This window comes from Ctenocephalides felis, unplaced genomic scaffold (assembly GCF_003426905.1).
Source record: "Ctenocephalides felis isolate EL2017-DRISC unplaced genomic scaffold, ASM342690v1 CF-g0.4_SCAFFOLD_01502, whole genome shotgun sequence".
In the NCBI taxonomy this organism is placed as follows: domain Eukaryota; kingdom Metazoa; phylum Arthropoda; class Insecta; order Siphonaptera; family Pulicidae; genus Ctenocephalides; species Ctenocephalides felis.
In genome coordinates this window covers 439-17,457 of record NW_020537656.1, presented here as the reverse complement: position 1 = coordinate 17,457, position 17,019 = coordinate 439, and the positions used below count along the sequence as shown (strand labels likewise).

At 29.6% G+C, this 17,019-nt stretch overlaps 1 protein-coding gene across 1 annotated transcript in view; it reads left to right on the top strand.

Annotated features, from left to right (window-relative positions):
* LOC113372008 (inter alpha-trypsin inhibitor, heavy chain 4-like) overlaps positions 1 to 13,684 on the top strand; it is a 57,652-nt gene extending 43,968 nt beyond the window's left edge. Inside the window, exons 9-15 of the mRNA XM_026612380.1 lie at positions 3,179 to 3,379; positions 4,130 to 4,307; positions 4,424 to 4,499; positions 7,570 to 7,715; positions 7,857 to 8,023; positions 11,776 to 11,940; positions 13,646 to 13,684. Of these exons, the coding sequence (XP_026468165.1) occupies positions 3,179 to 3,379; positions 4,130 to 4,307; positions 4,424 to 4,499; positions 7,570 to 7,715; positions 7,857 to 8,023; positions 11,776 to 11,940; positions 13,646 to 13,684 (972 nt within the window). The remainder of the gene's footprint in view (positions 1 to 3,178; positions 3,380 to 4,129; positions 4,308 to 4,423; positions 4,500 to 7,569; positions 7,716 to 7,856; positions 8,024 to 11,775; positions 11,941 to 13,645) is intronic.
* The last annotated feature ends 3,335 nt before the right edge of the window (positions 13,685 to 17,019 follow it).

Sequence of the window (17,019 nt, the reverse complement as noted above, 5' to 3'; positions counted from 1 at the left end):
TTTTAATCGTAAATATTAACGAAAGAAAATTTTGTCGGCAAAATCCTGAAAAACGTGTCAAATGATTTTATCTATAATATCTATAAAAAAAATTAGCCAATTATAAAATGTCAAGGTATGGTTTGTGTACATCCATTTTTTTTGAGGTGTGCCAAAATGTTCAGAAAATACTAAAACGTAAAGATATGCAATTTATTTAAGATTATTTTCGATGTTTTGACGATTACTATAACTTTGCTCTCCGGAAGTTAAAAACTAAAACAATTTGGTCAAAACATTTTGTAACAGCAACATCAATTTAATTTCAAAAATTCTAACCGATAACGCTTATCCATTAAAACTTTTCAACATCATAACTAGCAACAGACGCGCGAACATTTTGAATAATATTTACATCATTGCATTCACATATAAATCTGGACTCTGACATATAAACAACTTTAGTATAACGACTAGTACCAAAGTTTTACCAAAACCGACACTCCTTTTAACTTCGCACGACTTAGAAATCTCGTAAAATTCGAACAAAATTTTAAACAAAGAATTATAAAAAAATCTTTTTTGACTATTCAAAACGATAGAATAGTAAATAAATGCAGTGAACTCGACACGCTGTGCGAATCAAATCTCTTTTATATATATAGTATTTCCAAATTTCTCACAAAACAATAAAAGTGTTACGCAAAGGATTCGCAATTAGTTTCACACATGTAGAATGATTGGTAAAAATATAAAAAAAAAAAATTTCTCCATTATGTCTTCAACAAGTTTACGGACAACACATATATTACACACTATCTAATTGTGATTCTTTAATTTAGTATTTTGTGAAATATTGTTTATTTACATTCAGCTCTGGAAGTTTGTATTAAATTAAACCATTTGATAATGCAATGTAAAATATAATTCAATAATGGTTATTTTCCACTAATTTTGAAGAATAAACTGGCATTTTCTATGAATTTATCGATGAATGGATATTATTATATGAAGGTGCGGGGTTAAAAAGGTCCACCACTGATATCTCAAAAACCAGTAAAGTACAGCATTGCTCAACAACAATATGTGAAAGTAAAGACAAAAAAATTATACAGCTGTCAGCTTGATTCATACGACTTTGCTATCGGGAGATAAACGGCAATCTTTGATAATCCATATCAAAAAGTATTTTCTTTTCCTGTTAGTTTTTTGGGTTTCGAGCACTGTGATTTAGTTCACGAGACCTTAATATAAATATTAACTATACGTTATTTAATTGTTTTATAAAATGTAATGTTAATTTTAAGTGAGATTCAACAGTTTTTTTTATATAACTACTTTAAAAGCTTACACTTGGGCGTGGTAAGCTTTAAAAGTGGTTATATAAAAACTGAACATCTACCCTGGAAAGGTATAAAAAATAAAAAAATAGCAAATAAAAAAGTAAACTAGTGGGGCAAATTGCTGGAACTTTTTGTACCAAAAATTATTAAAAAAAAAATTAACATTTTTGAAAAAAATAGATTTTTGAGTAACTATAAATTTTTGAAAAAAAAAAAATTAATTTTTGGCAAAAAAACTTCTGGAATATAATATATTTTTTCAGTTTGAAATATTTTGGAAATCTTGAACTTTTTTTCAAAGCAATCGCATTTGCTTTAGCTGCATAGAGACGCAATATCGAAGCGCATAAGCGCTGCGTCGCTGTCTAACGGATAACATTGGTATGGACCCATAAGAATGTAAACATAACTTATCGTTAAAATCTCTATAAAATGTCTGATAATTTTATGTGCATATGTCTAATGATCATTTTTGTCGCCAAATGGCATTTTTTTTACTTTTTTTACTATGTCTCCGAAACCGCTGGACCTGCTCTTACCAAAAATTTAATCAAATCTTCATCAGTAAAATATTTTTGAATTATTAAAATCGGATGCTCGGTTCTCTTAAAAACTGAGTTACAGTTTTTGGCACTTTTTGCCCCGTATCTTTGGAATGGCCAGACCTGCTTTCGCCAAAAACTAATCAGCATGTCTCCTTATTAATACAAATCGATTTTTTTGATTTATTCAAATCGGTTGATCGGTGACATACACACACACACACATACACATATACACACATACATAAATACACACACACACACATATATCCATTTTTTCTAAGGTATGCCAAAATATTTAAAAACCTTTGAAAAGTAAATATATATAAAATATTTCATTTTCGATTTTTCCTTCGATTACTATAACTTACCCTACGGGAAGTTAAAAACATGAAACGTAACCCATATTCCATTTATTGGAATTTGTATTGACTATATAGGTCGAAAGACTAAAAAGGATTTGGATTGTATTATACCATGTTTTCCATAGAAAATGTATAAAACTTCCAGTTTGATTGTATTTACAATATATGGATAAACGAATATTGTTAATACAAATTATATAATATTGAACAAGTAGACTTTGGGGTTTATTGTTCTTATAATACCTCATTGTCTATTCTATAGCATTCAAACAACACATCCTTACACACAAAAAATTATTTTTTTTGATTCTCTAGAAATTGTGTAGAATTATCTTACTCAGCAAAACAACATTTACCGGGTCAGCTAGTATATATATATATACGAGGTCTGTTCAAAAAGTACCCGGAATTTTCGTTTTTTCAAAAAAATATTTATTTATTCGTCTACATTAATGTGGTCCCCTTCAAAGTAGTCCCCCCCAGATATAATACACTTATGCCAGCGTTTTTTCCAATTTTCGAAGCACCCTTGATATTCACTTTTTGATATGTCCTTGAGCACTCTCAGCGATTTTCTTCAATCGAGGAAAACCGCCGTCCTTTCATGGGTCTCTTCAACTTTGGGAATAGGAAAAAGTCACACGGAGCCATATCTGGTGAATTTTTGCACTTTGCAACACTTTATTTCATTTTTACGCAAAATTTAATACAAATTCTTTGACTTTTCAATTCTTCCATTGTAAAAATCGCCGAGCTCAGAAAAACACGTCGAACCTTAGCGACTACCACAGACAAAGTAAACAGTGAATATAGCTGAAAATTTCATCATACTTTAGGGGCATGTATACCAACACAATAAAAAAAAAATTTTGACAATCAGACACTCCAGACCCGCGAAATTTAATTATTAGTAATTCCGGGTACTTTTTGATATATAACTGTTGTTTAGGTATATGATGGCTATTTCGTCCATTTCTTTGCACCCGATGATCTGAAATCATTGCCAAAACATGTGGTATTTGTTTTGGACACTTCTGGATCTATGCACGGAAGAAAAATAGAACAACTTAGAACTGCAATGAGCGCCATTCTATCTGATTTGAAACCAGAAGACTTCTTTCATATAATCAACTTTAGTTTTGCTGCAAAGGTATGGTTTTATTCATTATTTTTATATACAATATTTATATTTTATTTATATGTACAATAAGCATCTTCAAGATGCTTATTGTACATATAAAAATAGGTTTTCTAGTTCATTTAGCTTAAAAGTTTTATTTTTTATTTGTAGAAAATTTAGGTACAATTTTCACTTTAAGCTCTAATATTTTCAAAAAATAGATTTTAAAATAAAGCCCAAAAAATCACGAATAGCAAAACAATCTGATATTTTCAAAACTTTAAATTTTTCAAAAAAAATTATAGTGTACGGGAACTTTGAGCATTTTGCCTTAAATTTTCACGATGCGATGCACCACTAACTATTATTATTATTATTGTTATTATTACTATTATTGTTATTATTACTATTAAATTATATATGTGTGTATGTAAATTTAAACGTTCGTAGAAATAATTGATGATAAAACCGAGTTGAACCATTATTAAACCATTTTATAATCATAAGCGTTGGTCATGCTTGAGTCATAAATCCAACACGTCATAAATAAGGAAATAATAATTAAAGGCATAAGTGTATGGCCTCGCAGTGTGTTTGCAATCAAATAAATCGATTGAGATTCTTTTAATACAAAACATATGAATAACAAAGTGAAAATTGATTTATAGTTTAAATTAAAAACTTTCAATGATTGATAGTATGTGAAGTATCACCAAACCTTTTGAAATCACTATATTTGAAATCACTATTTTAAAACTATTTTTTCTCAAATTGATACAGGTTTGGAATCTTGATGATCCTAGCACTAGCCCATCTTATTCCAGTCCTAATGTACATTGGTGGGGTCCTAAAGAAGAAACTAATGATAAAGAAAATCCACCGCCGGCAGCTTATCCAGCGAACGAAAATTATTTGTCCAAAGCAAAGGAAGAAGTTTCGAAACTTGAAGCTAATGGAGGTGAAGATAAATAAGACATTTAAATGAAACCATCGAATAACTTCACGTGAAGTGTAATAATAAGATTCGATATAAACTGATTATATAATAAACGGATGAACGTTTTTTTGTTTCAGGTACCAACATATATGATTCTTTGGAGATTGCAATGAGGGTTGCTAATAGAGGTGTCGATTCAGAAAAATTAACCAGGTAAACAGAACAATACTATAATTGCTTAAAATTAAGCACTTTATATTCTTCTACAACATAGCCTTGTTCTGTGCATTTTTATGCATATTTCTAAGATTATGTATAGATTTAGTTTTGTGGTGCGGATTTCTAATCAGTATATTTAGATAACAATCCAGGTTTTATTTTTTACCGATCGTTCGATTGAAAGTTCTGCTGATCTTTTTACTAGTTTATGGCTTTGTGAACCATGTTAATTTGACTTTACATTAGATGAAATATTTTTGAAATTTGCAATCATAATAATTTTCAAGTAATATAATTTTTGCACCTGATACATTATACATTTTAAGCCATAAGTTTACTTACTTTTTATGCCATAAAAAGTAAGAATGCGTAATCTAACAGTTATCATCTATTTTATAGTATAGGGTTATGAAGAACTATTTGCAGGAATTCTTAATTTATGGTTTGTTTGTCTTATCGATTTATTTTATCTTTTTTATTTTGGTGTATCATCACAACACAACAGATTTTTGCACCCTTGCCGCTCTCAAATAGAATTCGGCTTTGTTTAAGATCTTTCTTAAGCATTTGAATTAACACACATTTTGTCATTCCTGGTTTCATAGCGATATCCTGTAAGTAAAGCTGATCATAAATAAAAATTCTCGAAGTTATTGATATGTCGATACTGATTTTATTTATATGTTGATATTCAGATTAAAGTTGTAAATTGGTTACAATTTAAGAAAAATCCAAGGGGTTTACGTGTTTTGTTGACCAGCTACTATTCATTTAGATTGATCAGAATAGACATTATTGAGCTTTCTGGCCTTCTTCACGTCCATATCGTCTTGGTTTAATGCATTCTTCCGTAAGTGTATTTTAGTCATATAGTCATAGATCTGGCAAAAACTTTTCGCAAACGTGTGGGAAAATATCTTAATATTGAAAAATACATCTTTTTCTAAAATTCTAAATAAATGGAATTTGTAAAAATCATTTCTTTCACAATTTAAAAAAAAAAATATATTTCGTAACTTCATAATATTTTTATAAGAAAAATCCTTGGATGCTTTTATTTTATCTTTCTTATCTTTTCTTTATACATATACCTATGTTTCAATTATGATCATACACATAGGTTATATGTAGAATACGTTCCTTGGTCTATTTAATAAGCACTTATGAATTCACAGTATTTAAAATAATCTATTTGTGAAATCAATTAAAGTAATTGTTATTATTTATTTACTAATTTTTATTGATTATTATTGATTACTTTTATTCCTCGAATATTTAATTATGGTAAGGGAGGCTTCAGAAATTTTCTCTAAGGCACGGTATAATCTACCTTTAGTTTTATTTGAAATACTTATCTTTAAGAAATTGACCCTGAATGCCAAGAATGGTTTCCTTAATGAGCGGAAAAGCTTCATAGAAACATTGAAACTAGCGGTGCACGGCGTTGTGCCTTAAGTCAAATTTTTTGTACTTCCCGTACCGTAATTAAATATTCGAGGAATGAAAATAATCTTCATTCAATAAAAATTGATCAATGATTAATAACAATTGTTCTAAACATTATTAAATAAATTATTATAAATACTACAAATTTTATCATTTACGCAATTTACCTTATCACGCAAAATACTTAAGTATTTCTTAATTTCAAAGATACGATGACAGATACAGACTTTAGACCAGTGATTCCCAACCTTTTTTGGGCCCCGCCCCACCTTGAGGTTTATAAAAACGTTATGCCCCCCCATACAATTTTAATTTTATTCTAACAAAAATGTGAATGATAAATTTTAAGATGAAATCGCTATTAAACATCATAAGTAAAATTTCGGAATAAGCCAACAAACAGAAATTTCAAAATTAATTTTATTACTGTTTTTTCGAAATTCATTTATTGCAATACTTAGGCCAAAATAAAGATTTTATATTAAGTTCTAACTTACAACTAGTTTTTATTAGCAAAAACTGAATTAGGCATAATTTGACACCAACATGATTTTTTTTTAAATCAAGGTTTTAAATCAGATGGTTTGTGATCAGGCATATTTGGTGGATATGGAGAAAAATTTCAACCAACCCCCAATAATTTTTAAACATTGCCAAATTGTTTCTATTAGCCGAATCGATTATTGCGTTAATTAGGTTGTCCAAAACTTTAACTGGACAATCAGAGCAGGATTGAGTCAAAAAAGTCGAGTCGATCCGGCAGAAAAAACTCCGGCACCAGGAAAGCAAGGTTGAAAACTAAAACCGTCCCGGTCAAACCGGGGCACCTTATTATTCTAAATCTAAGAACCATTTTTTGTTAAATGTTTTACCGATACTATACTACATTACATTAAAATTACCAAAGTTTTCAAATTGCTCTCTTGAAATTACAAATTGCCCCCCGATGGAGCGTGCGCTCCACGTTGGGAAACACTGCTTTAGAGTCTCTCATATTTTTAAGATTGATTTGGATTAGACTAGGCATATAAATATGGGGCGTCCATTATCACGTGATCGATTTGTTTAGGATTTTTGAGCCTCTCGCCTCCTTGGTGATACGTGATGGTATTCAAAATTAGCCCCCTTCCAACATCAGGTGTATTTTTGAAGAAAAAGTTTGTTTTTTTTTAAAAAAAAAAAACATAGAGTAAAAAATGCATACACGTGATATCTTACTATACCCCTCTTCTGCACTACATAATCTAATACGGAACTTGCACCAGTAATGCTGTAGGAAAAGATTACTGGCTTAACCTCAGATAATTCATTTGCCAGCATAGCGAAAACTACATATATCTTTATCTTTAACAAGAATTAACTTTCAGTTAAAATTATATTATTACTATAAAATATTCGAACTAGAAAGATGATGCAGAATTGGAAGAATCATCATTTGTTTCAGCCAGAACGATAACATGATCATTAAGACTAATATCCAAAAGAAGTTTCTCTGAGGCTTTGCAGGAAATTGAAAATTAGTAAATGCCCATCAATTCAAGTTCAAGTCTTTTTTCATTTACTAATTTTATACACATATAAGTTCTTAAATTTTTTAAACCGAAATTATTCTTTTTAGCGGAGTACCTAAACCGGAACCTTTAATTATTTTCTTGACTGATGGTGATCCAACCGTTGGAGAAACTGATCTTAACAAAATTTATACCATGGTAGATGAAAGCAAAATCAGTGATAAACCTCCTACTATTTTTTCTCTGGCATTTGGTAAGTCATTCAAGAAAATACTAACATTTTATTTATTAATAAAAATATGTATTGAAAATTATACATTTGATATCATTTAAATTTACCCTCTGTTATCATTATATATTATTGAAATCTATTAAGTGCAGTTTCTTATATTAGGTGATGATGCAGATAGAAACTTTTTGCGCAAAATTTCTTTACGTAATGGAGGATTTCTGCGACATATTTATGAAGCTGGTGACGCATCTAGACAATTGCAAAACTTTTACCGTGAAGTATCCTCTCCTTTGTTAGCGGGTGTTAAATTTACATATCCCTCGGATCAGGTATGATATTTTTTTCATTTCTATCATCGACTTTACGTTGAATTAAAACGTTCGATAAATTATTGGTATATACTATTTTGGAGTGGCATTTGCTTTAAGGCAAGTTGGATGAACTTTCCGATACGTATATGATCAAGAACTAAATAAGCAATAATAATTGAGATTTATCTTTTTAGGTAAATTATTTACTGTTTATATCAATTTTTTTTTTTTGATTTTCTATACTATTTCGAATTGTTGCTTTTTATTAACTTCCCGTAGGGTAAGTTATAGTAATCGCAAAAAAATCGAAAATGAAAATTTTTATATATCTTTACGTTTCAGAGGTTTCTGAATATTTTGGCATACCTTAGAAAAAATGGATGTATGTGTGTGTGTATGTGTGTGTGTGTACGTGTATGTGTGTGTGCGGATACAAATTTTCGTCGACGATTTCGGGAATACGGATGAAGCAATTTGAATAATTTAAAAAACATTCGATCCGCATTCATAAGGAGACGTGCTGATTAGTTTTTGGTGGAGGTAGGTCTAGCCGTTCCGAAGATATGGGGCAAAAAGTGCCAAAAACGGTACCTCAGTTTTTAAGAGAACGGAGCGTCCGATTTTAATAACTCAAAAAATATGTTACTTGTATTGACAAGATGAAGATTTGATCAAATTTTTATAAGGGCAGGTCTAGCGGTTTCGGAGATCTAACGAAAAAAGTAAAAAAAAAAGACATTTGGCGGTCAAAAATGATCATCATTTGCACATCAAATTATCAGATATTTTATAGAGATTTTAACAGTAAGAATAAATTTTATTTACATTCCTATGGGTTCCGTACCAATGTTTACCCGTTAGACAGCGACGCGGCGCTTACGCGCTTTATATTTTGTCTCTATGCAGTTAAAGCAGTACGATTGCTTTGAAAAAAAGTTCAGATCTTCCAACATATGTCAAAATAAAATAAACATTTTTTTTCAAAAAAAAGTAATTTTTTGTCAAATTTATAGTTTCTCAAAAATCTTATTTTTTCGAAGTAATTTTTTTTCAAAAATGTTAATCGTTTAAAAAAAATAATTTTTGGTACGGGAAGTTCCAGCAATTTGCCTTAAGGCACGATGCCCTAATTGCCTCAAGACAGAATTCCACTTACAGCTAGTTATATTTATACTTGCAATTGCATAAATTAAATTAATTTAACACATTACATTTAATCTACATAGTGACAAAAAGTTTCCGGAAGTTCTATATAAATCGTAAAATAGTTAACCTCCATCAATATTTTTTTTTTTGTCTTCTTCAAAAATATACCCCTTCTGAAGCAATATACATACACCAACGCTTCTTCGAAACTTCGAAACAATTTTCATAGGCATTGGTCGGTAGTTTTCTTATTGAAATATAATGTATTTATGATGAATATTGTTTATGTTTATAAAACGTGTTTTCAAATTTCTTTAATATATATATATATATATATATATATATATTATTTATTAACTTTCCGTAGGGGAAAAATTTTTACATTTCTCGACGTTTTGAAGGTTTCTGAACGTTTTGGCATACTTCAGAAAAAATGGATGTGTGTGTGTATGTATGTATGGATACAATTTTTCGTCCACGTTTTCGGGCAACGGATCAATCGATTTGAATGGTTCAAAAAACATTCGATATCTATCGATAGGGAGATGTGCTGATTAGTTTTTGGCAAAGGCAGGTCCAGCAGTTGCAGTTATGGATATAAAGAGCAAAGAGTGCAGAAAATAAAAACTGAATTTTTTGAGAGAACGGAGCATCCGATTTGAATGATTTAAAAATTCAATTCGTAATGATGGGGAGAAGTGGTGATTAGTATATGGCAAAGGCAGCTCCAGCGGTTTCGGAAATACAGCTAAATGTGCAAAAATGGTAGTTTTTGAGGGAACAAGCGTCCGATTTGAATGATTCAAAGAACTTTCTGCTTGTTTTAACAAAATAATTGATTTTGGAAAAAAAATGTTTCAAATTTTTTTTTTCAAATATTTTTTTTCCAATTTTTTTTATTTTTTTTTCTGTATATCGAAAATAATTCAGATTTCTATTTTAATTCTGTTCTAATATACCTTAAACAAATAATTTCAACTTTCCAATTCAGTTTATGTAATTTTTATAAATATTAGACAATGTTACAATATTTATAATAATCTATTTTAAAACATTTAATAATCCTCGATCATCTCGTTACAGTACGGGAAGTTCCAGCAATTTGCCTCAAGGCACGATGCCTTAATTGCCTTAAGACAGAATTCCACTTACAGCTAGTTTATTTTTTTTGTTGTACATTTCTAACTTCAATGTGTCACATTTAGGACATTCAGTAATTGTTTTGACCTTATTATATGGATTTCTGAACCGAATATTTGCTGACATTTTTATTATATACTAGCTGACCCGGCAAACATTGTTTTGCTAAGTAAGGTATATTCTAAACAAGTTCTACAGAATCAATAAAATTAATACTTTAAGTGTATAAGGATGAGTTGTTTCAATGCTATATACAATGAGGTATTATAAAAACAATAAATCCCATCAGTTTGTCTATATTTTATCAGTACTATCAAAATGGAAGATTTATACACTTTCTATAGGAAACATAGTATTATGCATCCAAGTCTTTTTTGGTCTTTCGACTTATTGATTACGTTTCAAGTTTTTCAGATTCTTTTTCGAATCTGGATTTTGTGTATAATTGTAAATAATACTACTGAACTTATACACAATTTTCAAATTTTTGCGAGGAGAGATAGAAAATAAATATTTGAAATTTACTTTACTGATTTTTGACACATCGGTGGTGGACCTTTTTAATCCCGGACCTTCATATATTACTATCTATTCTGCGATAAGTTCTGGGAAATTATAACTGAAAAAATATTATTCGACAAAATGTCCATTTGATCGATACCAAATTTAGGTTCTGAATTTAAATAACATAAATAAAAAATAATATAACCTAGAAAGTATTTTATAAATACCAATGAGTATATAATTATACAAATGAGATCTTTCAGAGCATCGTGTTAGAGAAAAATATGCCAAAAAGTGCATTTTCATATTAACATATTAAAAAAGTTTATATTTTGAGTCTCTAGTAACACTTGCGGCCCGTTTACTAACGTTTTTGTATATAAATAAAACTACAAACAAAACTACTTACTACAAATTTATCATAATTAAATAATATTCGCGTAAAACATCCTATTAATCGTAATTGAACATCATCTGTCAAAAGTGTTTGACATTTCACGAAATTGCCACCGTCCATTGTTTTATTTGAATTGCGCTTCTACAAAAATTTTCAAATTAAAAATGTAAAGTTTCTACGCGGATTTGAAATAATTTCTCACCTTTTGGACTTTCTCTTGATTGGCACGAATTTTTCAAGATTAAGACTGGCCAAATCGATTCAGCCGTTTTCGAGCTTTATTCGGACATTTGAAAGAGAGCTCCATTGTTATATATAAGATAAGCAACTATATCGATGAGAGGCAATTTTTACTTGAGGCTATATTTGAGATCTATAACCTCAAGTGGAAATTTGACATCAAAGTTGCACGATGTCGGGCTTTGGCGGTAGTGGGAATCGAACCAGCGAATCCAGGACTAGTTAGTGCTAGATATATTTTGTAAAGTAATAATTTATCCCGAGATGTTCGATAACCTAATAAAAATGATTTCTTCGACAAAATTCTTGTTATTAAGATATTTATTGTACATAAAAATTGCAGATAGATGAACAATCACTGACGAGGCGGTCCTTCCCACATTTATTTATGGGCTCTGAACTAGTGGTAGCCGGGCGCATGCAATCCGACGCTGTAGAATTAGAACCAGAAGTGAAAGCTGTTGGAGCCTCCGGTTCGTGGTCAACTACGGGAATTGTCAAGTCTCCGGTAAAATATTATTAATCAAATATTTTTAACTATTTATATTTTTAAATAGAAAATCAGTTTGCGTTGCTCAATTCATTGCACTACGTACCTTATCAGTATTTTGTTAAAAGGAATTGCTATCAGTTAATAATCTGATTTTATAATAAAATAATGATTTATTATAAAATAAGAGTGTTATATATTAATTGTGTTAAATATATCAGCAAGGGTACACATCATATACAATGCTCATACGGTTTTGCATAATCGAAATAAATTTAATATTTATTAAATAAAATACTAAATTGTGTTTAATACAAAGAATTCCACATTGTTTAACTGTTAAATAGTAAAATTCTATGGAGTATGCGTATGTATTCGTCAACAATTCACACGCCAGTTCTGAATTTATTTTAGCACAGTTTCGTAAAGAATCAACAAATTCAACTAGTTCATCAACATGTTGATGTTCTATTGACTGCAGTCATTAGAAAATACTAACACCGTCAACAAGTGTAAAGGAAATTAAAGCTAAATCTAGCAATTTGTAACCTATTATTATATATTTATATTATTTATAATATATATATTTTTTTCTATAAAACCTCTTATGTTGATAGATATCATGGTCCTAAAGAACATACTAAAATTTTACAGTCCTACGACAAGTAGTTTAATTTTAAAAGTTCATCAAAGTTTGATAAAATATTATAGTCAAAAGTTGCTTTTGTGATGTGATGACTTAAACATTGTCAATTCATTAAAATTTGGAATAATACGCTACAATTTTAGGACATACAAAGCACGTGTTGTGCTTTATAATTAATATAATTACAAATTTAAATGTGTTTGAGATATATCAATTCGAAATAGCAATGTTTAGATTTAATTGAAAGCTAATACTTTATTTTCGAAATATACAGCCAAAATAAAATTTTTACTAAATATAAAAGTCTCAATTCCCGTTGATCAAGTCAATTATTACACATTTCGGAAAAATCGTGCAACTTGCCACTTTCAACTAGTTTACAAGTGCCTTATATATACTAGATTCGAAATTTTTGTAAAATTAAATATTAGTTTTTTAACTTCCCGTAGGGTAAGTTATAGTAATCGTAAAAAAACGAAAATGAAAATTTTATATATCTTTACGTTTAAATTTTCGTCCACGATTTCGGGAACACGGATGAAGCGATTTGAATAATTAAAAAAAACATTCGATTCGTATTGATAAGGAGACGTGCTGACTAATTTTGGCGAAGGCAGGTCTAGCCGTTCCGAAGATATGGGGCAAAAGTGCCAAAAACGACAACTCAGTTTTTAAGAGAAAGGAGCGTCCGATTTGAATAATTCAAAAAACATTTTACTTGTATTAACAAGATGAAGAACTTATTGAATTTTTGGGAAGGCAGGTTCAGCGGTTATGGACTCTAAATAAAAATAATTTTAAAAAGTGTCATTTGGCGGTAAAAATGTTTATTGGACATATGTACATCAAATTATCAGATATTTTATAGAGATTTTAATAATGTGTACACATTTTTTGGGTCCTGTGCCAAGATTTTTAATTACGGGGAAGTTCCAGCAATTTTCTTCAAGGCACGATGTCATGCCCCCCACTAGTTTTAGTTATAGTTGATATATATTAGCTCTGTAATTTATAGTCATTTGACTCTAATTGTTATAGTAAAATGAAATAAAAATAATAAAAGACAACATTTTACAGATTGCACCAATTCGAGTACAACACAACCCGCTCCATTAGAAAGGCTTTGGGCATATTTGATGATCAAGCAATTGCTGGACGAAAAGGATTCGCAAATCGATATTGATTCAACCCATAAAGTCGATGAGGTGCCACATGCCGAACGAACGCTTTGCAACCAACTAATACGAAAGATACGGCCAAAGGACAGGCTTTGAAACTTGCACTCAAGGTGAGATGCATTAATTAATAAATGAATAATAATAAATAAATAATAAATAAATTGCTGGAACTTTCCGTACCAATTTTTTTTTTAAAGATTAAATTTTTGAAAAAAAATTACTATTGAAAAAAATTACTTGTTTTTGAAAAAAAGACTTTTTGAAGAAAAGTGTATTTTGAAATATTTTGGAAATTCTGAACTTTTTTTCAAAACAATCGTACTGCTTTAACTGCATAGAGACGAAATATCGAAGCGCGTAAGCGGCGCGCCTCCGTCTAACGGATAAGCATTGGTATGGAACCCATAGAAATGCAAAAAAAATATACTTATTTATTAAAATATCTATAAAATATCTGATAATTTGATTTGCATATGTCTAATGATCATTTTTGACCGCTAGATGGCATTTTTTTTACTTTTTTACTAGATCTCAGAATCCGCTAGACCTGCCGTGATGTAGATGATCACTTGGTCATCTTGTTAATACAAGTAAAATGTTTTTTGAATTATTCAAATCGGACGCTCCGTTTCTTAAAAACTGAGTTACCGTTTTTGGCACTTTTTGCCCCATTTCTTCGGAACGGCTAGAATTGCCTTTGCCAAAACTAATCAGCACGTCTCCTTATCAATACGAATCGAATGTTTTTTGAATTATTGAAATAGCTTTTCCGTGTTTCCGAAATCGACGAAAATTTGTACCCGAACACACCACACACGCGCACACACACATACACACACATACATCCATTTTTTCTAAGGTATGCCAAAATGAGAAAAAAATGTATAACCAGCCTTCGTCTTAATTCCTACGACGTCGCTATCGGGAGGAGCTAAACAGCTATGTTTGAAAATCTATAACAAAAGTATTTTCTTTTTTAACTTCCCGTAGGGTAAGTTATAGTAATCGCAAAAAATCGAAAATGAAAATTTTTATATATCTTTACGTTTCAGAGGTTTCCGAATATTTTGGCATACCTTAGAAAAAATGGATGTATGTGTGTGTGTGTGTGTGTGTGTAGTATGTATGTGTGTGCGGATACAAATTTTCGTCGACGATTTCGGGAACACGAATGAAGCAATTTGAATAATTTAAAAAACATTCGATCCGTATTGATAAGGAGACGTGCTGATTAGTTTTTGGCGGAGATAGGTCTAGCCGTTCCGAAGATATGGGGCAAAAAGTGCCAAAAACGGTACCTCAGTTTTTAATAGAACGGAGCGTCCGATTTTAATAATTCAAAAAATATTTTACTTGTATTAACAAGATGAAGATTTGATCACATTTTTATAAGGGCAGGTTTAGCGGTTTCGAGATCTAACGAAAAAAGTAAAAAAAAATGCCATTTGGCGGTCAAAACTGATCATTAGACATATGCACATCAAATTATCAGATATTTTATAGAGATTTTAACAATAAGTAAAATTTTGTTTACATTGCTATGGGTCCGTACCAATGTTTACCCGTTAGACAGCGACGCGGCGCTTACGCGCTTTATATTTTGTCTCTATGCATTTAAAGCATACGATTGCTTTGGAAAAAAGTTCAGATCTTTCAAAATATGTCAAAATATAGAAAACATTTTTAAAAAAAAAAAATTTAAAAAAAAATATTTTTTTATTTTCTTTTTTTTTAATTTTTTTTTTCGAAAAAAAGTAATTTTTGTCCAATTTATAGTTTCTCAAAAATCTTATTTTTTCGAAGTAAATTTTTTTCAAAATGTATCGTTTTTAAAAGATAATAATTTTTGGTATGGGAAGTTCCAGCATTTGCCTTAAGGCACGATGCCCTAATTGCCTCAAGACAGAATTCACTTACAGCTAGTTTGTTACTTTTGGGTTGTTAGCACTGTTGTTTAGATTACGAGACTTCAATATAATTTTTAAGTATAGCGTATACTTAAATACTATAATTTAATTGTTTTATAAAATGTATTGTTAACATTTAGTTAGATTCAACCGTTTTTTATATAATTTTCATGAAAAAAAGACGTGGGTGGGGTAAGAAGGACCAACTGAACCTTTATCCTGGCAATGGTTGTAAACAATGAAAAAATAGTAAATAAAAAAGTAAATCAAGTTAAAACAGAAGTTTCACAAGTGATAAGTAAATAAATATTTATTCCAATCTTGCTGGTGATTTTTTTTATGAAATACACATCAAGGTTGTATACAGTATTATTTCTGAAAAAAATGTACTTTGAATTTTGTATTTTACATTGGTTGAATAATCTAGATATTATTTCGCAATTCTTCATAATTAAACATTAAATTATAAAATACCATAAATTAAACATTTGATCTTTTTACCTCGTGGCCGTCTCATTTTACCCCGTCCATGGGATAAAAAGGACCAGGTTACAATTTTTGAAAATTAGCAAAATTTACATATCTTTGAAATGATGAATTAGCTGGGATTTTTACTGAACATAATCAGATAGTTGTTTGTTTAATATGTGGTATTTGTTATGATGTAATTGGTTTGGTTGTCATAATATAATTGCTCAAAGTCAAAGCGACGAGCGTATTCTACAAGACTTTTAACAGCTATGGTAATGGTAACAGTTCAAAAATTGAAAATGGAAATTTTTGCATATTTATAAAAAATTAACTTTTTGCCATACCTTATAAAAAATTTGATGTTTGTGTTTTGTGTAGATACAATTTTTCGTTCACGATTTCGGACTCATGGGTTTTGCTTGTATTGACTAAACATCATTTAAACTTCAAATTTGTTTTTTTCTTGTTTTCATTTCCAACAATAATTTTTTATCGAACATAATTTAGATATTAATTTTATTTCTAGCTAATTTCTAAAGCCTATTTATATATTAAAATAAATAATTTTAACTTTGCAATTCATTTTATATAATTCTTAAAAATAAGAGAAATTCTCTTCATTTGCTTTTCATGTAAACTATTAGAAACATTATCGTCTAATTCACAAGCTTTTATATTGCATCTATAAATACGAATAATGAAAGTTTCAGTGCTTACAATAATATATAAGAAAACTTTTGAAATTTTTCGATTATTTTATTACGGTACGTGAATTCCAGCAATTTGCCACCAAGTTTCGAAAACTTGATTTTTTTGAAAATATTGATTTTTAAATTTAAAAATAAAAATATTTATAATTGAGAAATAAAGAAAATTTTAAATTTTCGGAATAATT